The 25139-nt window shown below is 44.4% G+C and overlaps 1 protein-coding gene across 4 annotated transcripts in view; it reads left to right on the plus strand.

Moving 5' to 3' along the window:
• The window catches only part of SLC4A8 (solute carrier family 4 member 8), a 66656-nt gene that overhangs the window by 36864 nt on the left and 4653 nt on the right, over positions 1-25139 (plus strand). For all 4 annotated transcript variants that reach the window (XR_014507990.1, XR_014507991.1, XM_083427356.1 and 1 more), the window contains exons 9-21: positions 1381-1468; positions 2614-2760; positions 3964-4067; positions 6105-6279; positions 7425-7558; positions 9051-9296; positions 11351-11456; positions 15045-15206; positions 16979-17092; positions 20038-20199; positions 22102-22353; positions 23171-23239; positions 23601-23774. Coding sequence is in view for 2 of the 4 variants with exons in the window: in XM_083427356.1 (XP_083283482.1) it covers positions 1381-1468; positions 2614-2760; positions 3964-4067; positions 6105-6279; positions 7425-7558; positions 9051-9296; positions 11351-11456; positions 15045-15206; positions 16979-17092; positions 20038-20199; positions 22102-22353; positions 23171-23239; positions 23601-23774 (1933 nt within the window). In the remaining 2 variants the exon portion in view is untranslated. The remainder of the gene's footprint in view (positions 1-1380; positions 1469-2613; positions 2761-3963; positions 4068-6104; positions 6280-7424; positions 7559-9050; positions 9297-11350; positions 11457-15044; positions 15207-16978; positions 17093-20037; positions 20200-22101; positions 22354-23170; positions 23240-23600; positions 23775-25139) is intronic.

A 25139-nucleotide genomic window follows, 5' to 3' on the forward strand; every position in this document is an offset into this window, starting at 1 on the left:
GGCCTTCTATTGCACCCTGTGAAACAGAAATGCACAGTGTTTTTAAAAATTGGGCAGTGTTGCGTTGCCTGCCCATGCCTCCTGAACCTCCTCCGATCTGTCAAAACAAAGGGGGAAGGGAGCAGGAGCAGTGGCATAGTGTGGGTTGTCAGCACCCGGGGCAAGGCAAGTAATTTGCGCCCCCTAACCAGGGGCAAGGCAAGTAATTTGCGCCCCCCCCCGCTGCACTGTCCCTCCCCCAGATAGTCCCTCGCTCTCTCTCCGCACCGCACCGCACGCCTGGCACCCCCCCTCCACAGTGGGCGGCGACCCGGCGGCTCGGATCGGATTCGCACAGCCAGCACTGCAGTGAGAGAGAGTGAGTGAGCCAGGTAGGGGCAGAGAGCTGCAAGTGCGAGCGCCCCCCCCAGATGTTGCCACCGGTGCGGCCGCCCCCCCCTGCACCCCACGCTACGCCACTGAGCAGGAGATCTGCACTGCCGGACATCCCTGGTTCCTTTTCGGCAGTGGCGGCGGCAGAGAGCAGCTCCTGAAGCCAGCCAGAGCCAACCGCGCTACCAGGCTGGCTCTGGGCTGCCGAGGCTGCCACTGCCACGTTTCCCGGGGACAGATTTGCAAATCTGGGGATGTCTGGTAACTCTACATTAAACTGCATCACAGCATCATGGATGTAGGTGGTGGGGAGGTCGTGGAAGACAGGCTTCACTTGAGCCCAGTTTCTCTTCCCATACTTGTGAAATGTTACATGTCAATACTTGGCTAAAAGCAGGCATCTCCAAACTCGGCCCTCCAGCTGTTTTGGGACTACAACTCCCATCATCCCTAGCTATCAGGACCAGTGGTCAGGGATGATGGGAATTGTAATATGGTTTTAGCAGAAATGTAATAAAGACTTAAGTAAAAATGGATTGATAACGGGATAAAATGGAAAATTTAAGATTAGACTGTTAAGATAAATTATAGAACAAAAATTGAGTAAGATGGAAAGAATTTGCTGAAATAGTTAATTGAAATAGAATACAAAAAAGGGAGGTGTGAGGAGGTCAATGAATCAAGTTAATGAAAGGTAAAGATATGGAATATTGGATGTGTGTGTTGGTTTTTTCCCCTTCGTTTTTTTTCTTGTTTTTTTTGTATTGTTGTAGTGTTTTTTCTTTATTGTAATTGTAATGTATGCTCTGTTAACTTTATATTGTTTCCTTTTCTTTCTTTTTTTTCTTTCTGTAATTTCCAAACTTCTAATATTTTTTTTTTTTTTTAAAAAGGGATGATGGGAATTGTAGTCCCAAAATGGCTGGAGGGCCGAGTTTGGGGATGCCTGCCTTAAAGGAATGCTAACTTCTCAAAGCCTTAAAAACCGTCTGCCCCATTTCTCCCTAGGTTCATGTTTATCTTGCTGGGTCCATTAGGGAAAGGACAACAGTATCATGAGATTGGAAGGTCAATGGCTACCCTAATGACTGATGAGGTACAGTAAAATACAAAATATATTTTCACCCCTTTTGTTTGCATTGCTTTGCCTTTCTGCCATAATTCAAGCTTCAGAAAGAATGTCACAATGATAAGAGAATAGGAATGCAAAACTGTTGCTAGAAATATGAGACATTTTGCTCAGGCTGCTACCCATTTTGTGAAATTCAATTTTTAAAACAAGAAAGAAGCAGATACATTAACATTATACATTAGAATAAACTATATGAGCATTGTTTGCAACAGATTATTGAAAGCATATACAGTGGTACCCCGCAAGACGAATGCCTCGGAAGACGAAAAACACGCTAGACGAAAGGGTTTTTCGTTTTCTGAGGTGCTTCGCAAGACGGATTTTTCTAAGGGCTTGCTTCGCTAGACGAAACAGCCCTGCCTCTCCTGTCATGGCGATGGTCGCACGCTTGCTTCCCCGCTCCTCCGGCTCCCTCCCACCTTCCTGCTGACGGCTCCTCCGGCTCCCTCCCACCTTCCGGCTGACCTTCCGACCTTCCGGCTGCCTCGCGCCGCTGCCCACCGCCCTCGCGCGCTCCCCTCAGGAGCCGTTGCCGCCAGCAGCCAGCGCTGCAGCTGGAGTCGCGCTCCTGAGCCCCGCCGCCCTCCAGCAGCCGCGTCACGTGGTGGCCACAACGCGCGGGTGAGTCCGAGCTACCGGCTGCGGCAGCTGTCCTGCTTCTCCCCGCCCCTCCCCGCCGTTGTTAGTGTTTAAATGCAGTGGTGCTTCGCAAGACGAAAAAACTCGCTCTACGAGAAAACTCGCGGAACGAATTAATTTCGTCTTGCGAGGTACCACTGTATACTTCAATGGTCATCCAACCCATTCTATATTGAACCGTACTCTTTTTTTGAGGGAGAAGCCTTTCATGGCCTGGTAGAAAACTTTATACCCCAAGAGCCAGCATATTGCTCCCGCTTATAAGATAATGCAATGAAAAATATGTAATGAAAAATATAATGCAATGACAAATATCTTGTTACCTATTTTTCAGGACAAACAAACCAATAGCTGAGATTGCAAATTACTTATCTGGCAAAACATCATGCAAATTTCATATGGCTTTGTTGTTGTTGTTGTTGTATGCAATGTAACAGACTGATGACTTTGTCTTGATCTCCTGTCTACAGATTTTCCATGATGTTGCTTATAAAGCTAGGAACCGTAACGACCTTTTAGCTGGGATTGATGAATTTCTAGATCAGGCGACTGTGCTACCACCTGGAGAATGGGATCCATCAATTAGAATTGAGCCACCAAAAAATCTCCCTTCCCAGGTAAATAATGACTTTCTTCTCCGGTACACTAGAACACGATGGCTGTGTTTTTGGAAGCGACGCCCTTGGAATCTGAAGGTTGGTCCCTTGATTAGGTGGACAGCGTTAATAGTGTAATCAAAACCATGTTACATTTTAAGCCTTTCCACCTGTTTGTCCACACTAGGGCCCTGAAGAAGAGTCTGTTCAGCCATTTTGGAACATTGAACTATAGGGGAAAGGCCCATGTTGTCTCTCATATGGTATTGCACATGATGTACAGGATGTGGCTTTTGGTACCTCTGTTGTAAACATCACTTTTTGAGAGTTTGTCCAATGGAAACAAATGACCTGCTGCAGGCTGAAATAAAAGGGAACTAGTATGGATGGGCCTTTTTTTCTGTCCACCATGAACTGAAATAATTGAGAGCATCTGGCTTTGTCTAACCCTTTTGTCTGGAAGGAGTTGTACTATCGGTGACCTGCCAAGCTGAATGCAGCTCATCAGCCATGTAGCCTGTTAGAGGCTCAGTAATCATCTTCTTCTTCTTCTTCTTCTTCTTCTTCTTCTTCTTCTTCTTCTTCATCCCTGACTGTCTAGACCAGGCTTCTTCAACGTCGGCCCTCCAGATGTTTTGAGACTACAATTCCCAGCATCCCTGACCACTGCTCCTGCTAGCTAGGGATCATGGGAGTTGTAGGCACTTGTCAGAGCAGAATACACTGAGTTGAGTTGGAGTGTTCACATATTATGGTGGAAGAATGTGGCCGACTTGGCTCACATTTGTAGTCTTTTGTTGCAAATTTGCTACTCCATCACCCAAATATATCTTTCGACGATTTCAGTCATTCTCCCTTGCTGCCCTTTTGCCTAGAACCCCATCTCATTTCCTTCTTTCAAATTCCATCTCAAAGCGCCTTGATTCCCACCCTACAGAAATTATGCAGAAAGATAATGAACCCGTTGGGTGATTGCTTCAGTGTCAGGACAGAGGACAGCCCTCCATAAATATAGCATGCCTTCATCGGCAGAACACTGATTGACTCAATCCACTGTCTATTGCTTCTTTCTTTCCTTATTTTCACTTTCTTGGTTCCATTCAAGCCCAAATGCTGTTTTGATGTCTGGATTGGCTCCAGTTACTTTCACTCAGTTAATGAACTATTCCTTGATTCCTTGGATAGAAATTAATGGGATTGTTCATAATGTTCCCACTTTATTAGGAAAAGAGAAAGTTACAGGGAACACCACGAGCCCCTAATGGAAGCATAAGCCAAGAAGACGCAGAAGATGATCATGGTGGGCCTGAACTCCAGCGAACGGGAAGGTATGTTCTTTTTTTTTTTTAAAAAAAATATTTATTAAAGGTTTTATAGTTACAAAAGAAAAGGAAAAAAACAGTATATAAAAAAAGAAAATAAAGAAATTAAGAGATAATACATCAAAAATAAAAGAAAAAACACACCAATACATCCACACAAGAAAAAGCAAAAACATTTAAAAACACATCCATTTTTCATATCTTTATCTTTCAATGACTTATTTCCTCGACCTCCTCCCACCTCCCATTTTTGTATTCCAGTTAATAATTAAATCAGCAAATCCTTTCCATCTTTCACTGCTTTCTATCGTTTAATTATCTTAATTTATTTTAACCTTATCTTACCATCAAAATCTTAAAATTTATCTATACTTAAATCCTTATCATATTTCTACTAAAGTCATATAATTTCATTCCACCATTTCCCAACATTCCTTAATTATGCTATATTACTCTGAATAAAATTTTAAAAATTTCCAATCTTCTTCCACCGTCTCTTCTCCCTTGTCTCGGATTTTGTCAGTCTTTTCTATCAGTTCCATTTAGTCCATCAACCTGGTGCTCTTCTATCCAAGGCTCTTAACTCTTCTCCCTGTCCTGTCTGCAGATTTCTTTTGATGCCAAAAAATAAGTCCCAAAGGGCTTCCTTCTTAGCAGCTCCTTGATTCCATCTCGACAAGTTTGCCCATACTCCATATTCGAAGCTATGTTCTAGGTGCCTCAAATGGTTTCTGCTAAAGGCCTATGTTCTAGGTGCCTCAAATGGTTTCTGCTGAAGGCCACCTTCCCTCTTCCATAGCACTAGAGCTTGCAGAGTGTTTATCGTCGCCCAACAAAATTGTCAGTAGATTCAAGGCAGACAAAATAAACCACAATTCGTCACACAACAGGTAATTTAAAGTATGACCTTCACTGCAACACAAGTTGGTGGTGCACAAGTACAACTTCTGTTTTTGAAACATTGGTCCAGGTGGCTTTCATAGCATGGAGGGCCCCAGTCAGGAGGCTAGTTAGAAGTATTAAGTGGCCCAGCAGTAAACCTCATTACTTTTTTTAAGTGGAGATTCAGAAGTCCAAATGATTCTAGCAAGTGCAGGTGCCCATTTATGAGTAATGCCCAAATTAGCCACAATTCACACTCTCGTTTTGTGAATTGGTCATCTGGTTGCCAATAGACAACAATTTTATAGAGGATTAAGGTGGTGTGATGAAGATATCATCCCCCACTATCTGCATGTGTGTGCGTGTGAAAACACACCCACACACCTACACCTTTCACCCCACACTCATTTGGGGTGAAATAAGATTTTTACAGAACCTGACATGATAATTGGATGGGCACGACTAACACTACAATCATACCACTTTCAACTATGCCTCTGTCCCTCTTTTGTTAACTTCCTTTGTGGAAATCAAATGATGTATCTGCCCACCTTTTTCTTGTTGATCTCCCTGTATTTTCTTTTTTTAAAAAAACTAGTATTTATTAAAAGTTTAATAGTTACAGAAAAAGAGAAAGTAAGAAAAGAAAGAAAAAAAAAACAATAAAAAACCAGTAAAAAAATTAACAAGCAATACATCAAAAATAAGAAAAAAACAACAGAAAAAACAAGAAAAACAAAATAAAATTTAAAAACACATCCAATATTCCATATCTTTACCTTTCATTTACTAGTTTCATCGACCTCCTCACACCTCCCTTTTTTGTATTCTAGTTCAATTAGCTATTTCAGCAAATCCTTTCCATCTTTTTCAATTTTTTGTTCTAAAATTTATCTTAACACAATCTAACTTTAAATTTTCCACTTTAACCCCTTAACAGTCAGTTTTTACTTAATTCTTTATAACATTTCTGCTAAAACCATATAACTTCGTTCCAGCATTCTTCTAACATTCATTAATTTTGCAATATTTCTGTAAATATACTTTGAATTTTTTTCCAATCTTCTTCCACCGACTCTTCTCCCTGGTCTCGGATTCTGCCAGTCATTTCCGCCAATTCCATATAGTCCATCAGCTGATCTCCCTGTATTTTCTTTGCAGGCTGTTTGGTGGCTTGATCTTGGATGTGAAACGGAAGGTTCCTTGGTACTGGAGCGACTATAAAGATGCTATGAGTTTGCAGTGCTTAGCTTCCTTCCTCTTCCTGTACTGTGCCTGCATGTCTCCTGTGATCACCTTTGGGGGGTTGCTTGGAGAAGCAACAGAGGGAGAAATAGTAAGAAAGTTTCCCCCTCTCCTTTCATGTGTTACGGATAATTCCTAGGTAGCATTGCAAAAAAGCAGCAAGCATTTAACTTAACTGCTGCTCTTCTACATTTCAGGTCTGTGTGCTGTTCAGCATTAATAGAGCCAATGTTTTTATCTCACTGTGACAGACTTCATCACTCAGTTTGTGTGGCCAGTGACACATCTCTGAAGTTATGGAATTTTATACCCCCAGGAGAATGTGGCCCTTCAGGTGTTCATTTTTTACAGAAGACACATTCTCCATAATCTCTTTTAGAACAGAGGGTGAGGGTATGTACTTAGGATTCCACACCTTGACAGATGGCCTCTGAACACTTTCCAACCATGCTTTGTATTCAGTCAGAAAATGCTCAGTGGTCGGACTTCCTTTTTAATTGATTTACTAGACTTATAGACAGAATGCAATACTTAAAGGACATTCATGAGTCCGAATATAAATTAAAGGGTGACAGTAAGTTGATCCATAATAATAAGGAGTGTGAGGAAGCAGAGGCTGAGGGCTATTGAACCTGAAAACTGGTGCTATTTGAAATTGCTTCTTGAGCTATCTATCTCCACACAGTTAGCCTACCGTATTTTTCGCTCTATAAGACGCACCAGACCACAAGATGCACCTAGTTTTTGGAGGAGGAAAACAAGAAAAAAAATATTCTGAATTTCAGAAGCCAGAACAGCAAGAGGGATTGCTGCACAGTGAAAGCAGCAATCCCTTTTGCTGTTCTGGCTTCTGGGATAGCTGCGCAGCCTGCATTCGCTCCATAAGACGCACACATATTTCCCCTTACTTTTTAGGAGGGAAAAAGTTAGTCTTATAGAGCAAAAAATACGGTATTTCTAGGGAAAGGGTGATTTTTCTTTATACTGCTGTTACTCCCCCACTCACCGCAAACTCTGTTAAAAGAAACATGTGGTGGTGGTGAGACAATCAAGCAATCATTGCAAAGAGAATGCCGAAGACGCCAAAACACGGAGGCTGTTCTATAGGTATCTGAATCTCTGAAAGTTCTAACTTCGCCTCCGCTGTAGAATCTGGAGTTAGTTAGGTGAGCTGAATGGACCAATAATCTGACTCAACATGGCCACCCTTCTGTTTTTACCTGTTCACACCTGCAGAGTGCAATAGAATCCTTGCTTGGAGCCTCGATGACTGGGGTGGTGTATTCCCTCTTTGCTGGTCAACCTCTCACCATCTTGGGAAGTACTGGGCCGGTACTGGTCTTCGAGAAGATTTTATTCAAGTTCTGCAAGTAAGGCTGTGTGCTCTCTTAAGGGGCAAACAATTTTTATAGTTTGACAAAAGGACGTGGAGGAGAGACAGAGATAGACAGAGACAGAGAGAGGGCGGTCGGTTGGTCTGGTGAATGAACCTAATGTTTCTCCCCTTACCCCACTTCCCTGCTTTGGTGTGATCTGGGGCTAATCGTGATGCATAGCAAGCCAGGGGGGCAAGTGATGTGGGAAATGGAAAATGGCAACCTGCCATGATTTTGCTACTCATGATTTGCTATGTTGTCCCCTAAGTTTTATGTTGTGAATTGCCCTGATATCTGTGAATGAATTTAATAAATTATTATTATTATTATTATTATTATTATTATTATTATTATTATTTTATTAAATTGAGAGCTGTACCATAAAGAAGGCTGATCGCCGAAGAATTGATGCTTTTGAATTCTGGTGCTGGAGGAGACTCTTGAGAGTCCCATGGATTGCAAGAAGATCAAACGCATCCATTGTGAAGGCAATCAGCCCTGAGTGCTCACTGGAAGGACAGATCGTGAAGCTGAGGCTCCAAGACTTTGGCCACCTCATGAGAAGAGAAGACTCCCTGGAAATGACCCTGATGTTGGGAAAGATGGAGGGCACAAGGAGAAGGGGACGACAGAGGACAAGATGGTTGGACAGTGTTCTCGAAGCTACCAGCATGAGTTTGACCAAACTGCGGGAGGCAGTGGAAGACAGGAGGGCCTGGCGTGCTTTGGTCCATGGAGTCATGAAGAGTCGGACACGACTAAATGACTAAACAACAACAACAACCACTAATAATAATAATAATAACAATAACAACTGGAGAGGGACAATGCCCCCCTCCTCTTTACTCTCACAGAAATGGTTGAATGCCATCAACCAAGATGCTGAACTTTGGAAGTTCAATTATTTAATTAAATTAATTTGTTTCCAGTCCTTCATCATACAATGTGGTCCACATCCAGTGGAAAAGACACACGCGGAGAGCCCTATTCACATTGCGTTGGGCCTCTAAACTTTCAAAAAGTGGCAGAAGATAAAGCGATGTCATCTGTGATTAAAAGGGTCAGTGGCGTAGCGTGGGGGGTGCAGGGGGGGCCGGCCGCACCGGGTGCAACATCTGGGGGTTAGGGTTAGGGGGCGCAAATCCACGGGTTAGGGGGCGCAAATTACTTGCCTTGCCCCGGGTGCTGACAACCCACGCTACGCCACTGAAAAGGGTTCATTGTGGCTTGAGATAATATTTATTACCTGTGTAATCAATAGTTGAATTCAACTGGACTTAACTGTTCAAGGGTCCTTTACCTTTACCGTTTAAGGATGGTAGAGTTTGGCCACAAAGCAAAACAGAGTCACTAGCATTTTAGGATCATTTACTTAACTCTATATTGCATCGCAGCTTTTTTCTGTTCTGATTATGGGTTTGAATTAAATACGTTCTGCAATGGAGAGAGTCTAAATTGATCTTTTTTCTTTTTTTCTTTTTTGCAGAGACTATAACCTAAATTATCTCTCTCTGCGAACTTGCATTGGCCTGTGGACTACATTCATGTGCGTCCTCCTTGTAGCAACCGATGCCAGCTGCCTTGTGTGCCACATAACTCGCTTTACAGAAGAAGCGTTTGCCTCTTTGATCTGTATCATTTTCATCTATGAGTCTCTAGAGAAACTGATTAAGTTGGGGAGAACTTACCCATTTCATATGCACACGGATCTTGATCAACTGAGCTTGTATTAGTGAGTTACTGTTGCTCTTCTTGTTTAAATGTGACCTATTGATTTTTCATTTAGTTTCTTTGAATTCACTGAGTGCTCCGAGAATGTCTGCTGCACAGAACTGGGAAGCAAAGGCATTGCCCCCAGCAAGTTCAAGTTCAAGTGCAGGATAGATTCACTGAAATGACACACCATAATAAAAACACACCTATATCAGTCCATTCATATATTGGAGGCAGTGGAGGAAATTTTAGTTGGATGGAGCTCATTTAGTGAAGACGATAACAGAGGTCATTCAAGGGATTTTTATGCTGTACAGTTACACATATACACAGACCCACACTTTCTCTCTCTGGTATGGATAGTGGCATTTTCAATTTATAAAGGTTAATTTATAAGCATTTTGGGGACTTATTAGCCATGGCCCATACTGTAGCAAAGGGTGCATTCCTTGACCTATTTCTCAAGGGGGTTGTTGTGTGTGCTGTTTATTTAATGGTTGTTATATCTGCCAGCGGGACGCGGGTGGTGCTGTGGGTAAAAGCCTCAGCGCCTAGGGCTTGCCGATTGAAAGGTTGGTGGTTTGAATCCCCGCAGTGGGGTGCGCTCCCGTCGTTCGGTCCCAGCGCCTGTCAACCTAGCAGTTTGAAAGCACCCCCAGGTGCAAGTAGATAAATAGGGACTGCTTACTGGCGGGAAGGTAAACGGCGTTTCCGTGTGCTGCGCTGGCTTGCCAGATGCGGCTTTGTCACGCTGGCCACGGGACCCGGAAGTGTCTCCGGACAGCGCTGGCCCCCGGCCTCTTAAGTGAGATGGGCGCACAACCCTAGAGTCTGTCAAGACTGGCCCGAACGGGTAGGGGTACCTTTACCTTTACCTATATCTGCCAGCACATCTGTTCCAGGTGGAGTCTGCTGCTTGTTGTTGTTATTTTCATACCCGCCCACCTAGCTGGGTTGCCCCAGCCACTCTGTGCTGCTTCCAACAAATATAAAAACATAATAAACCATCAAACATTAAAAACTTTCCAATGCAGGGCTGCCTTCAGATGTCTTCTAAAAGTCAGATAGTTGTTTATTTCCTTGACATCTGATGGGAGGGCATTCCACAGGGCGGGTACCACTACTGAGAAGGCCCTCTGCCTGGTTCCCTGTAAACTCACTTCTCACAGTGAGGGAACCACCAGAAGGTCCTCGCAGCTGGACTTCAGTGTCCGGGCTGAATGATGGGGGTGGAGGTATACTGGGCCAAGGCTGTTTAAAGGTCAGCAGCAACACTTTGAATTCTGCTACCCATACTGTGGCATAGGGTGCATTCCTCAACCTATTTCTCAAGGGGGTTCTTGTGTGTCCCATTTATTTACTGATTGTTATACCTGCCAGCACTTCTGTTGCAGGTGGAGTCTGCAGGGAGGATCAAGAAAGTGAAACTAGAGTTCAGACAGGGAATTAGGACCATTCTGGCTGCATAAAGGCAGCAGCCATGACCAGGAGACTAGAATATTGCTCCAGCAGTGGTCTGGAGCTAACTGAAGCTTTGTACAGTGGACACGCAGGTTGTGATTCAGTGCTTATGCACATGCGAAAAGTGTGACTTAGCACTTCTGCGCATGCGCGGCTGCTGAAACCCGGAAGTAACCCGTTCTGATACTTCTGGGTTTCGGCGGTCCATAACCTGAAAAAACGCAACCTGAAGCGTCTGTAACCCAAGGTATGACTGTACTAATGAGGAGCTACCGGTTTGTAAAGTGGTCACGTGATCCATCCAGACATGGAAGTAAAATCGAAGAGGGAAGGCAGAGCCACCAGTTCAGGCCATGTAGTTAAAGGCAGTTCCGTTGAGTTTCTCCTCTCACGAAGGATTTGGGCAGAACTAAGTCTCAATTGTGGGAATGATTCCCAAGTACAGTAAATGTTTTCCGAATGGAGGTGCTTACCACAAATGGAACAATACGGTCTTTGTGTTTTTCCCCACTCCATCCCCAATGGATATGCCATTTTGCTTTGGGATGTAAACAAGGCTGTCTTTTGAGACATTCTCAGGGTGCTTTATTAACCGTTTCCTTTGCCTGTCAGCTGCAGGTGTTCAGCCCCAGTGAATCCCAGCAATGAGACCCTGAAGTACTGGAAAGAAAACAACATCATTCCTTCAGCTGTCACATGGGCTAATCTTACAGTCTCCGTAAGTCTCTGGTCTTTGCAAACCCGCCCCCATTGGAGATGGGTTGATGTCTGTAGCACAGCATTACCAATTGATTAGATCAGCATTTATTAAACCAATAATCTTAGCACTTTTTTTTTTACATGTGTACCCTTAAAGTTCTTGTCTACAGTTACTACAATCCTGTCTTTCCTCCAAGGAACTTTTCCAAGGAACTTCATGGCTATGTGCTAATTTGAAGCCAGGCTTCTCTGATCCTTGTCTGACACTCCCACTAATTCACTACGTCAGGCATCCCCAACCTTCGGCCCTCCAGATGTTTTGGACTACAGTTCCCATCATCCCTGACCACTGGTCCTGTTAGCTAGGGATAATGGGAGTTGTAGGCCAAAACATCTGGAAGGGATGCCTGCACTACATTAGCTTTCAGTGGGTTGCAGCAGAACTGTTGTAGTAAAATATGTACACTGGTACCTTGGTTTACGAACTTAATACGTTCCGGAAGTCTGTTCTTAAACCAAAACCATTGTTAAACCACGGTGCACTTTCCCTAATGAGGCCTCCCACCGCCAGTGCCCTTCCACCGTTCGGATTCCATTCTTAGACCGAGGTAAAGTTTGCAAACTGGGACACTACTTCCGGTTTTGCGGAGTTCGTAAACTGAATCGTTCGTAAACAGGACATAAACTGAGGTACCACTGTATTTGCAAAAAGAAAATATGGAAACATAGCATTTTAAAAATAAAAAGCATGTTCCTTCATTGCTGGAAAAGAACTGTTTGAGAAAAAAATGGTTTTGGCTTTTTGTTCACATATTACAAGACAATTAAGTTTGATGAACTGCTGACGGAACCTGTCTGAACCTTGTTTAAGCCACTGTTTTATTTATTTGTTTCAACAATTTCCAACCTATGTTAGTCAGTTTGGTTTATTGTGTTTAGCAAGCAGCCTTCACACACATAAAATAATAATAATAATAACAGGAATACTGCTACTAATAATGGTTTACATTTCTACTCCCTGACCCCTAATGGATAAATCACTTCCCGTTCCCCCCTCAAGCTTTGTTACACAAATCTGCAAAGCCTTAACAAGAAATTTAAATGTTCTAAAGGATATACAGTGGTACCTCGGGTTACATACGCTTCAGGTTACATACGCTTCAGGTTACAGACTCTGCTAACCCAGAAATATTACCTCGGGTTAAGAACTTTGCTTCAGGATAAGAACAGAAATCGTGCTCTGGCGGCGCAGTGGCAGCAGGAGGCCCCATTAGCTAAAGTGGTGCTTCAGGTTAAGAACAGTTTTAGGTTAAGAATGGACCTCCGGAACGAATTAAGTACTTAAAATGAGGTACCACTGTATATCTCTCAACACCTGACAGCAAAAAACAGGTCTTTGAAAGAGACGACCTTCCCTTCTGCGATCTTGGCAATGGGCATAGCTGTCAACCTTCCCTTTTTTTGTGGGAAATTCCCTTATTTCAGCGCTGTTTCCTGCTGCTTCCCGCTGCTATCCCGGATGGTTAGATATCCCGTAGACTGTCTCTGGGACAGGTGAGGCTGCTGATCCCTTATTTTCAAATCCGAAAGTTGACAGCTATGTCAATGGGTGGATGTACAGTGGTGCCTCGCAAGACGAAATTAATTCATTCTGCGAGTTTTTTCGTCTTGTGAATTTTTCGTCTTGAGAAGCACGGTTTCCCATAGGAATGCATTGACGGTTTTAAGGAAAAGGCGCAAGACTTTTTCGTTTTGCGAAGCAAGCCCGTAGGGGAATTCGTCTTGTGAAGCAACTCAAAAAACAAAAAACTCTTTCGTCTTGTGAGTTTTTCGTCTTGCAAGGCATTCGTCTTGCGAGGTACTACTGTAATTGTTTCTGAGATCATCATAGAAAGGGCTCTCAAGGAGTACATGAGTTATGCCTTCCATTGATACAGAGTTGCAGCCACAAATTCTACCTTTCTTAGGAATTCTTAACCTCTCTGCTAAAGGAACGACATTTAGTCTTGCCTGTGTGAAGGCTGTCCTCATTTTAACATTTGGTAAATCTGCCAGATATCTTGGCAGGGATGGGTGCAATGGGATAAAAGAAGCATAGAATTTATTCGATTGACAGATGTTGATCTCAACCACTTGAGATTGCATCTCAGTGTCTCCCAGCCTTTGGAGCATTATTTAGCTCTCTCAAGAAAGGGGGCAGAGAGTCCCAAGCTTGTGGCAGCAAGCTGAATTTCACGTTTCCACAAGTTGGGAGCCATATCTTCAAACGTTTTTATGAAATATTCTGATATCTGCTTAAAAATCAGAGCTAGTCTAATGGCTTTAGCTTTAATAGGCATTACACCCAGTTCTGCATGGAGTAGTGCTATTTTTGTAGAAACAAGGACTGACAGGAGCCTGCGCGAATAATTATTTTGAGCTCTCTGCAGTGAGTCTAAATTGGCCATGGCCCGCAGTGGTGCTTCATATAACAACTTTGGCAATGCTCTGGTCTTATAAAGTTCTAAAATGGGCTGAACCAAGTTGCCCCCTTTTGTACGGTGGAATCGTAATAGTCCATTTAAAGTTCTATGAGCTAATAGTGTGCTTGATTGGACCCATGCAGACCATTTGCCTGTTCATACAACAGTTTTAATATTTGGGAAAGGCTCGTCTTTTGGAAGAGCTGTTGTGGGCTACTCTACTGATTCTTTGGCATCCAGCTTTAATGCTTAGGAAGTGTCCACACCAGTGTTCCTTATTATATTTAATGTCCTCACCCCTCCCTTGCCCTTACTTTTTTAAAGTAAGGATCTGAACCATTACAAACTTGATCATGGCCCAACTTTATCATGGTATTAAATGCCAAACATGTTCTGCACATTTAAGGATTGTGGGCTTGGGATTCTCCCACCCAAGAAATGTTGAATAGTAGAGTATCACATTTAGCCCAAATGGAGGCTTTATTTCAACTTCATTCTGCCCATTCTTACCTGGTAGGGATTGCCAACCTATGCCCACCTTGATTGTTGGACTACAGCTCCCACAATCCTTGGCCCTTGGCCATGCTGGTTGAGGATGAGTGGAGTTGGGAGCCCAGCAATCCGGAGAGCCACATCTCCCCCCTGCTGCAAGTTTAGTATTCAAATTGAGCAGCCCTAATTTATTCAAGGGGACACGGGTGGCGCTGTGGGTTAAACCACAGAGCCTAGGGCTTGCCGATCAGAAGGTTGGCGGTTTGAGTCCCTGTGACGGGGTGAGCTCCCGTTGTTCGGTCCCAGCTCCTGCCCACCTAGCAGTTCGAAAGCACGTCAAAGTACAAGTAGATAAATAGGTACCACTCTGGCGGGAAAGTAAACGGCATTTCCGTGCGCTTCTCTGGTTTGCCAGAAGCGGCTTAGTCATGCTGGCCACATGACCCGGAAGCTGTACGCCGGCTCCCTCGGCCAATAAAGTGAGATGAGTGCTGCAACCCCAGAGTCAGCCACGACTGGACCTAATGGTTAGGGGTCCCTTTACCTTTACCTTTAATTTATTCAAATGTTCATTGCATCTAATAATCACTGATGTTACCATGCCTGCTGCCTGGGCTTTCTTTTCAATGCTTTGATTACACTTGTTTGTTCAGAAATGCCGGAAGATGCTTGGAGAATTCACAGGACCTTCATGTGGCGTTGATGGCCCTTTCACCCCGGATGTTCATTTCTGGTGCTGCATTTTGTTTTTTACCACCTTTATCCTGTCGAGTACGCTGAAGAAATTTAAGACCAGTAGCTATTTCCCAAAAAGAGTAAGTAGATAGCAGCAGTGAGCACAGCAAATTCAAACCCTGGCAAATGTACGCTGTCTACCCTGTGTAACAATGACTGGCTGAATTATTTTTCTCTGTTCTGCATAATTACCACATTACCCTGGTCACATGGACAGGCTGGATTTTTTTTTTTGGGGGGGGGGTGGGCTTTCTGCTTATCTTCACCTCTACCCTGTCGGGTAAATTAAGGCACCTGGCTTTTACCATGGGGAGGGCCAAAAGGTGGCCCTGTTTGTGGCCAGTATCTGGAGCAATGGCAAAGGAGGGACATTGCTTCTCTCTCTTTCACAATGGCAGAGTACAGAGTTATAGCAGATACAATAAGCAGCAGCAGCAGCAGGTGAGGGTCAGGTATCAGGGGCAACGTTAGGGTTGCCATATTACGAAGAGCAAAACAGAGGACACATTTGCCAACTTCTACTTTTAGCTGTGGATCGCTATGGCGACTCTCATTTTACATGCCCATGAGAAAGAGGGTGTGTCCTGGAAAAAGGGGACATGTGACAAAGCGGCAGTGAGGTTGGCATGATGACCTTGTCACCACCTCCCTTCCTCTTCTATTTCCTGGTCAGCAACAGAACTGTGACTGACAGGAGACCAGGTGAACAGAGGCACATCACCTCACTATGCCATTTGCTACTGAGTGCAGAGACTTTGGGCTGCATGAAGGAACTAATGAACTAAACGAGACATTTTACTGGCTTGGGTTATGTGCTCAGCTTTTTCCTGCATTTTGAGCTGTAATCGGGATTCAGATAGACAAAGCATCTTCTGTGAATGTTGCCCCACCTAGGCTGGTTTTGTAACCTCCCCATCTGCATTTGCAGTATGTGGCTTGGCCCTCCTGCTTTTAGGGCATTTTTGAGCATCCACCTAGTCTTGCCTTCTGCTAACTTATTTAATTATTTTATTTATGCATTTACACCCCACCCGTCTTCCGAGGTGGTGTGCATAATTCTCTGCCTCCTGTGAGGTGGGTTAAGCTGAGAGAAAGTCATTGTCAGGGAACTGCCATCGGAGCTGGAGGCGGAGAGAAGGCTCCAGAGGGATGCCGGAGAGGGTCCCAGCAAAGAGAGAGGCAGCCCATCCGCTGGGGAAGGAAATCAGCGTAACACCAGTGGAGAAGGGGGGCAGATGGGGGAATCGGAGAGGTGGCTCCAGGACTCCTCGCCGGAGACCAGCGGAGAGAGTACGGGTACTCCGCTGCCCACACCCTCCCTGCGCAGAAGACTTCGGCGCAGGGAGAGTAGGAGAAGACTGGGCGTCAAACAGCTTTTATGCTGGAAGAGGTTCAAGAAATGCCCATTGACGGATCCTGCCAGCGACTGAGGCAGCCACGAAACTTGAGGCTGTCCAGACAGAAAGGGTTCAACCAGGTAACCTAGCCAGGAGTGGTGGCAACTTACGCACGAGCAACCCCTAGAACCATTACAGTCATCATCCAGGGAGCTTCATGGCTGAGTGGGAATTTGAACCCTTCCTCCAAGGTCTCAGTCTGACACTCTATCCACTACGCCACAGTGCCTCTCATACTGCACTGTGTTCTGGATTATGTGCATTAATTTGCAAATAGGATAGTGTGCAAACAGTCCTGCATTGCGGTGAGGCGGCTTAACTCAAGGCTTTCTGGCCTGCAGTCCTTTTCAGCCCCTGTCTCAGCCATCAGCATACTAATTAGCCTGCTAAGTGCTCTGATAACCAACATATATCCTCTTGCTGAGCCCTCTCTTGTTTTTGTTTTTTTGCGATAGATTCGTTCAACAGTAGGTGATTTTGCTATTTTCATTACCATTGCTATCATGGTTCTAATTGACTACTTAGTTGGAATCCCATCACCGAAGCTACATGTTCCCAGGGTCTTCAAGGTAGGCACCTTTTTTTGATGATAGATTTGATGTGGTTTCTTAAGCGCTTTTTGGTATGGAAAATAAGGTATGTCTATGTGATTGGGGCAGAAGAGGACAGCACCATACAAGGTTCTGTCTCTCTTCTGGGGGACAAGTGATATTTCATAGCTAAATGTGCATAGGGGGAAACTGAGGTTTGGGAGTTGTGTCTACTATTTGCAGTGGATGGGGCAGAGAGATGCAGCTAGGTAATTTTAGACTCTGGGCTTAAATGTCTTAGACATCACCAGGATAGTAATGTGTATTACTACACTTAGGTCCTATGGCTGGGTTGGGATGGCATGGGGATGAGGGACCAACTCCCTTCTCTAGCGGGGGCCCAATTAGTGCCATTGCCTTCCGTTAAGAGTTTGGGTGTAATCCTTGACGCCTCCCTTTCCATGGAGGCGCAAGTTACAGCAACAGCCAAGGCGACATTTTTCCAACTTCGCCGCATCAAGCAGTTGGTCCCTTACCTTTCCCGCCCTGACCTGGCCACAGTGATCCATGCGACGGTCATCTCCAGGCTTGACTACTGTAATTCGCTCTACACGGGGCTGCCCTTGAAGCTGACCCAGAAACTCCAGCGGGTGCAGAATGCTGCAGTGAGGCTCCTCACGGGGTCTCTGCCATGGGAGCATATTCACCCAGTGCTTTTTAAACTGCACTGGCTCCCGGTAGAGTACAGGGTCAGATTTTAATGTTTCAATATTTCAATGTTGTATTTTAATTTTGTTTTTAAGTTGTAATCATTCAACTTGTTTTTATTATTGCTTGTAAGCTGCTCTGAGCCCGGCCTTGGCTGGGGAGGGCGGGGTATAAATATTATTATTATTATTATTATTATTACTACTTCAAAATTTGGTAAGTCATCCCTGCAGTATTCCTATACCTTTTCCTGAGAGGGGCCCTGGACATCTGCCCCGATTGGGCATAGGTAGATTACCGGACAATGAGGCAAGGTGTAGAGTACAGGAGGTGAGAAGAATTCCAGGCTTGAAATAAGCAGGTGGGTGTTTAAAAGCAGAGTGGAAAGCAGAAAGATGAAAGTGCTAAAGAATTGTGGAATTAGAAGTTGGTGGCTCTGTCGTCCAGCCAAGGCAGAAGCGACACTGTGGAAACAAGCAAAGGTTGCAGACGGTCCCATCATAACTGAAAATGCTTGAAAGATGCTTGTGCATGGTAAAATATTTGTGTCTTGCCACCTTAAGAAAAACACCCCAAGGGTGGATTCAGGGGACCATGTTTATTCTTCTCTGCAATTAACGTTTTGTTTTGCGAAACCTAAAGCCCTCTGCTGAACTTGGCATGTGGCTCCACCCCACATTCCCTAAAGTGGTGGTATTCAAATGTCCTCCCCACCACAGTGCTAAGGAACCACAGCATGGCCAGCTGTGGGATCCCTACATGTTGCGGATGAATCTTCAGCTTATTCTAGAGTACACAGATCAAGAATCCTCTCCAGGTGTGTGTTATAGGGAAAGATGGCAAATTGGCTGTCTTTTGGGTCGTTTGGCTTCTGTTACCCACCTTATCAGTGAGAACCTCCACCAATTTTCTGAGGGTTTCCCATTGTTGCTAGGATCAAAGTTTGAAAACCACTGCCTATGAGTATTGTTACTAGACAAAAGTAACCGGTCAGGATTACTGACTGCAGGGGTTGCTGCATGGCTTATAAAATACAGCACCAGAGTATGTCTTCTGTCCTCTCTTTTTCTTCCCATACCTCTCTCTGGTCACCCAGGCCTCTTGTTGTATTGTAGCCTTCTTCAGCCAGGTGCCCTCCATATGTTTTTGATGGCAACTTCCTTATTTTATTTATTTTATATTATATCATACAGTATTTACCAATAATATTGTGTCTGTTATCGTATTTAGTACATCCAAGGTTGACAATTGATCTCTTCTATATTGACTACGGGATGCGGGTGGTGCTGTGGTCTAAACCACTGAGCCTAGGGCTTGCCGATTGGAAGGTCGGCGGTTCGAATCCCCACGACGGGGTGAGCTCCCGTTGCTCGGTCCCTGCTCCTGCCAACCTAGCAGTTCGAAAGCACGCCAAAGTGCAAGTAGATAAATAGGTACCGCTCTGGCAGGAAGGTAAGCTGCATTTCCATGCGCTGCTCTGGTTTCGCCAGAAGCGGCTTAGTCATACTGGCCACATGTCTCTCAGCCAGTAAAGCGAGATGATCACTGCAACCCCAGAGTCATTCGCGACTGGACTTAACTGTCAGGAGTCCTTTACCTTTACCTTTTTATGTTGACTCCAGTATAAAATGCACATTGCCCAATTAAGATGGAACTTCCATAATCTCTGGCTATTGGCCATGCTGGAAGGGGCTGATGGGAGCTGGAACTCAACAGCATGTGGAAGGCGATGGATTGAGGAAGAGTGCTGTATTGCATGGATCAAGTTGGTCACTATATTGACACGAGAAGTAGTTACAGTGGTACCTTGGAACTCGAATGTAATCTGTTCCGGAAGACCATTCGACCTCCGAAACGTTCAGGTTCCAAGCCACAGCTTCTGATTGGTTCTTGCTCTCAGTGGAAGCTGCGTCGGATGTTTGAGTTCCGAGGGACATTCAAAAACTGGAGCACTTCCGGGTTTTCGGCTATCGGGAACCGAAACGTTCTGCAATGGAGCCGTTCGAGTTCCGAGCTACCACTGTATTTTATAGGGCATAGGCCTATTGCCAGGATATGTGTATCTGATCTGATGAGTGTCTCAAAACTGTGAATCCTTAGGGTCATATCCAAATGTCTGACACCCCAAGCATATGGAGAGCATTTTTAAATTTAGGATGGGGAGCCATAGGCGAGGCTGTTGTGCAGCGTGCTGTGACATCCTAGAATTTTCAGGACACCAAGAAGAATAGCAGCTGAGAGTGTGCAGTGCACCAACACTGTGTATTATTCTGCAGCCAACAAGAGACGACCGTGGGTGGCTCATTAGTCCAGTTGGTGACAATCCCGGGTGGACAGTAGCAGCAGCTATCATCCCAGCTCTGCTGTGCACCATACTGATATTTATGGACCAGCAGATCACTGCAGTTATTGTGAACAGGAAGGAACATAAGCTTAAGGTAATGGTATACTTTGCTTGTTGAAGTCTGCAATACTTTTATTTATATTACTATGATATGAGATGTATAATCATGCTGCCTACTAGGACAGCAGCATTGTGATGGCATTAAAAGGCTCAGATGAAAGATACTTAGTCGTGTTCTTTCATTTCCGTGGGACTGCTCTGAGTAAAACTTAGTTGAATGCCACCCACTGGTTTTAATCAGTGCTTTGGTCCCATTGCAGTTAGTAGCACATTAGACTAATGTAAGCCTCAGTGATTTTAATGGGACTAAAACATTACTACTCCCATCCTTAGCTGAGAGTAAATCTCATTAATCTCAATGGGCCTTGCTTCTGAGTAGGCATGTTTAGGATTGCAATGTACAACTGGATGCAACCTCTTGCTTGCAGGTATTATATATATATATATATTCTTTGTCATCCTAATCTTCAGGTTTGGGGAAGTGCACATCTCATGCTGCTACATTTTTACAATGTAATGAATAAAAACTGTCCTTCGACTCAATCAAATGCCTTCCTGACACACAGGAACACATAATTCATGCTTGTTTCTGCTGATATTCACTTTCAGCAATTACATTTATTCCTTTTCTCATATTGTGAACTGAAGCCCAACTGCTTCTAAACTCTGGTGGTGATTAATATATTTAGAAAAATTCCACAAGTGGCCAATATGACCACTTATTTTATTTTAAAAATAAGAGTGAATTTTCATTTTTTCAAGTGTTTGAAAAATGGGAATGTGTCTGATAATTATTTAAGAATTCTGTGATAAGTATTAGTCTTACAAAAATCTGTTATAAAATTGCTTGGAAACCAACAGTTTATTGGGTTGTTCCAATAAACAGATAACCTGTCTCACATTTTCTTCCATATCCACTTCTTAACATATCCTCATCTGCACTGCTAATCTTAGGTATATCCAGATCACACATAATGCCCTCATTAGATCTAGGTTATCTGATGAATTGTGGGACGCGGGTGGCGCTGTGGGTAAAACCTCAGTGCGTAGGACTTGCCGATCTCATGGTCGGCGGTTCGAATCCCCGCGGCGGGGTGCGCTCCCGTCGTTTGGTCCCAGCGCCTGCCAACCTAGCAGTTCAAAAGCACCCTTGGGTGCAAGTAGATAAATAGGGACCGCTTACCAGCGGGAAGGTAAACGGCGTTCCGTGTGCTACGCTGGCTCGCCAGATGCAGCTTGTCACGCTGGCCACGTGACCCGGAAGTGTCTGCGGACAGCGCTGGCTCCCGGCCTCTAGAGTGAGATGAGCGCACAACCCTAGAGTCTGGCAAGACTGGCCCATACGGGCAGGGGTACCTTTACCTTTACCTTATCTGATGAATAAACGGCTTTATAAAATTCAAAAGGCAAAGTTACAATTTCTTTCTTTTTTTTTTTTAATAATCTCTTTCCCTGTTCTAAATTAATCAAGGTGGTAATGTTCCTCTTTTGTTTGTCCACAAACTTACTAGCAAACTTACTTATCAGCTTTATTGCCTTTCTTGAAATAGGTCTGCTTAGTAAATAAGTAGATTTCTTTCTGCTTTTAAAACAACTTGCAAAACCCAACCGCACCTCCCAGCAGATCTCAGGGTATGGGAAATTACATATGGGAGAAAGTGGGCTCTCTAAGAGATTGTGTGTGTGTGTGGTTTTAACTAGTTCAAAGTACTGAAAGAATCTTGCATCTGACAGAGGTTGGATAATCTGCTTCTTACCTACTACCATCTTCCATGGTATGAAGAATTAGGGCCTGACCTTTGCCATCAGGTGTCCTGTGACCTCTGTTGCATTTCAAACATGTGATAAGCCTTTCTCTAGAACTTGTTAGTGTTTGATAGCTCTCTGAATATATAAGCTTCTAGCTGCCATCTGCTAATGACTTATATCTCCACAGAAAGGGGGCGGCTACCACTTGGACCTTCTAACGGTGGGCGTCATGATTGGTGTGTGTTCAGTGATGGGGTTGCCTTGGTTTGTTGCTGCCACTGTTCTTTCCATCAGTCATGTGAACAGCCTCAAACTGGAGTCCACTGTGGCAGCTCCTGGAGAGCAACCTAAATTCCTGGGCATACGTGAGCAAAGAGCTACTGGATTGATGATTTTTATACTAATGGGCCTCTCGGTTTTCATCACTAGTGCGTTGCAGGTAAAGGGAACATTCAAGGTTACAATATGACAATAACCCCATTTTGGGGAAAGCACTGAAATTAGATGGTGTTGGTTTTAATATGAGAAACCAGCTTTGGCAATAGCAATTAACCCTGGATTTCTGTTCCAAAAGTGCACTTATGGTATTTGCAGAAGGTGTTTTGGAGAGATGACCTCATTAAATGGGGGCTTTATATCCTTCTGCTCCTCAGACTATAGGTACCTAGAGCACAGTTTTTTCTGCATTAAGTTGAAGCCAGATAATTGTCTTATACTCAAAATAGCAAAAATATCCTTTCTCTCGGCTCCCATGTGCTACTAAATTGACATGTAGACAATTGCACAGTTAGACCCTAATGTTAGGATTGCGGCCTAAGTCTTTGCTCAGTCTGCATTTCATTGACAAGATAAGGGTTGGAAGAGTTGCCAGGAGATATCACAGAGGCAGGGAGGAGAGGCTGAGAAGGCAGATTTAGGCTTTCTTGGTGGGTCATTTAATATTATTTGCCAATAGAATGACAGCTAGGAACTGTGCTTCAAGAGGTTGATGCATCCTATTAAGTGTGCCCCACAAATAAATATATAACTCATCTGTTTGTAATGCAAAGTTTGCTGCTTATTAGTTATAGTTGTCTCTATTGACTTTTTACAACCAAGCCTTTATGCTTTATGAATTTTGTACTATGCTTTTAAATGCTGTTTTTACTGTTCTTGGATGCTGTTTGGAGTGTTATTTTGGCAGAAGGTATGATTTATAAGTGCTTGAAGTGAATGAATAAATGAATAGTGGAATGATGTGTGTACTCCTTTTCCAGTTTATACCTATGCCTGTCCTCTATGGAGTGTTCCTGTACATGGGTGTTTCTTCCCTGGACGGAATTCAGGTATGCAATTTTACTGACTACAAGGAATTGCCAAAAAGAGGCAGATCAACACAATGTTGTTGTTGTTTAGTCGTTTAGTCCTGTCCGACACTTCGTGACCCCATGGACCAGAGCACGCCAGGCACTTCTGTCTTCCACTGCCTCCCACAGTTTGGTCAAACTCATGCTGGTAGCTTCGAGAACACTATCCAACCATCTCATCCTCTGTCGTCCCCTTCTCCTTGTGCCCTCCATCTTTCCCAACAAATGCCCTTAGCTATTTTATGCGGGTTTGTGTAAGGTAGTTCATGAAGTAGGCACTTTATAGTAATTTATGCCTTGTTTCAAATGCTTGATTTATTCTGTTGTATGCTCTTCCTAGTTCTTTGATCGCCTGAAGCTCATTGGAATGCCAACCAAACACCAGCCGGACTTCATCTATCTTCGACACGTTCCATTGCGAAAAGTGCACCTCTTCACTGCCATCCAGCTGAGCTGCCTCATTATTCTCTGGGCTATCAAGGCATCTCGTGCTGCTATTGTCTTTCCCATGATGGTAAAAACCTATAACAAAATGCTGAACAGGCCATAATGTTATCACGTGGACCGAGATTGCATCTGTAAAAATTGGCCTGTGTTTTGTGTCTTACTTTCCCGTTTATTAATGGGAATTCTGTTCCCCAAATGGCTTTTGTATCCTCAGCATATTTCTTTGGTTACACAGTATTTATAAGCCAGTGTAGAAAAGTGGATAACAGAAGTCGAACCAGAAGACAGGTTTGTTGTTGTTTAGTCGTGTCCGACTCTTCATGACCCAATGGACCAGAGCACACCAGGCACTCCTGTCTTCCACTGCCTCCCGCAGCTTGGTCAGACTCATGCTGGTAGCTTTGAGAACACTGTCCAACCATCTCGTCCTCTGTCATCCCCTTCTCCTTGTGCCCTCAATCTTTCCCAACATCAGGGTCTTTTCCAGGAAGTCTTCTCTTCTCATGAGGTGGCCAAAGTATTGGAGCCTCAGCTTCACAATCTGTCCTTCCAGTGAGCGAAGGCAGTTTAGCCATCCACAGTTTAACCAAATTGGAAGGGATGGAAGGTGTCAGTAAAAAGGTAAAGGGACCCCTGACCATTAGGTCCTGTTGTGACTGACTCTGGGGTTGTGGTGCTCATCTCGCTTTATTGGCCGAGGGAGTCAGCGTACAGCTTCTGGGTCATGTGGCCAGCATGACTAAGCTGCCAGGTTGGCAGGAGCAGGGACCGAGGAACGGGAGCTCACCCTGTCACGGGGTTTCGAAACACCGACCTTCTGATCGGCAAGTCCTAGGCTCTGTGGTTAAACCCACAGTGCCACCCGTGTCCCTAACGTGTCAGTAGTACCACCACAAATGTAAACATGGACTCTGATCTAACATCTGTGTGCAGTCCAGTTCAATAGTTGGCAGTAGTTCCAATCAGCCTTATTTTTTTTTGGGGGGGGGAGATTCAATTCAGTTCCTCGCTGTCCCCTGTGCTGGCCCAGTATATTTTGATCCCTGAAGCAGAGCTTAAATGGTTCCCTCCCCACTAGGGCCAACACTTTTGAAAGTTTTGCTGCAACACCAATTCCTGCCTTCATCTATCCTTCATCTGTCCCCATGGTGTTGTCTAAAGCAAGTTGCTTTGCTCTGCTGCATGGTAGAGGCAGCCCTGGCTTCCCCTTCATAAAGGTAAAGGTAAAGGTACCCCTGCCCATACTGGCCAGTCGTGTCCGACTCTAGGGTTGGGCGCCCATCTCACTTAAGAGGCCGGGGGCCAGCGCTGTCCGAAGACACTTCCAGGTCATGTGGCCAGCGTGACGAAGCTGCAGCTGGTGAGCCAGCACCAGCGCAGCGCACGGAAACGCCGTTTACCTTCCCGCTATAAAGCGGTCCCTATTTATCTA

This window comes from Podarcis tiliguerta (assembly GCF_965153285.1).
Source record: "Podarcis tiliguerta genome assembly, chromosome: 2".
NCBI lineage: Eukaryota > Metazoa > Chordata > Lepidosauria > Squamata > Lacertidae > Podarcis > Podarcis tiliguerta.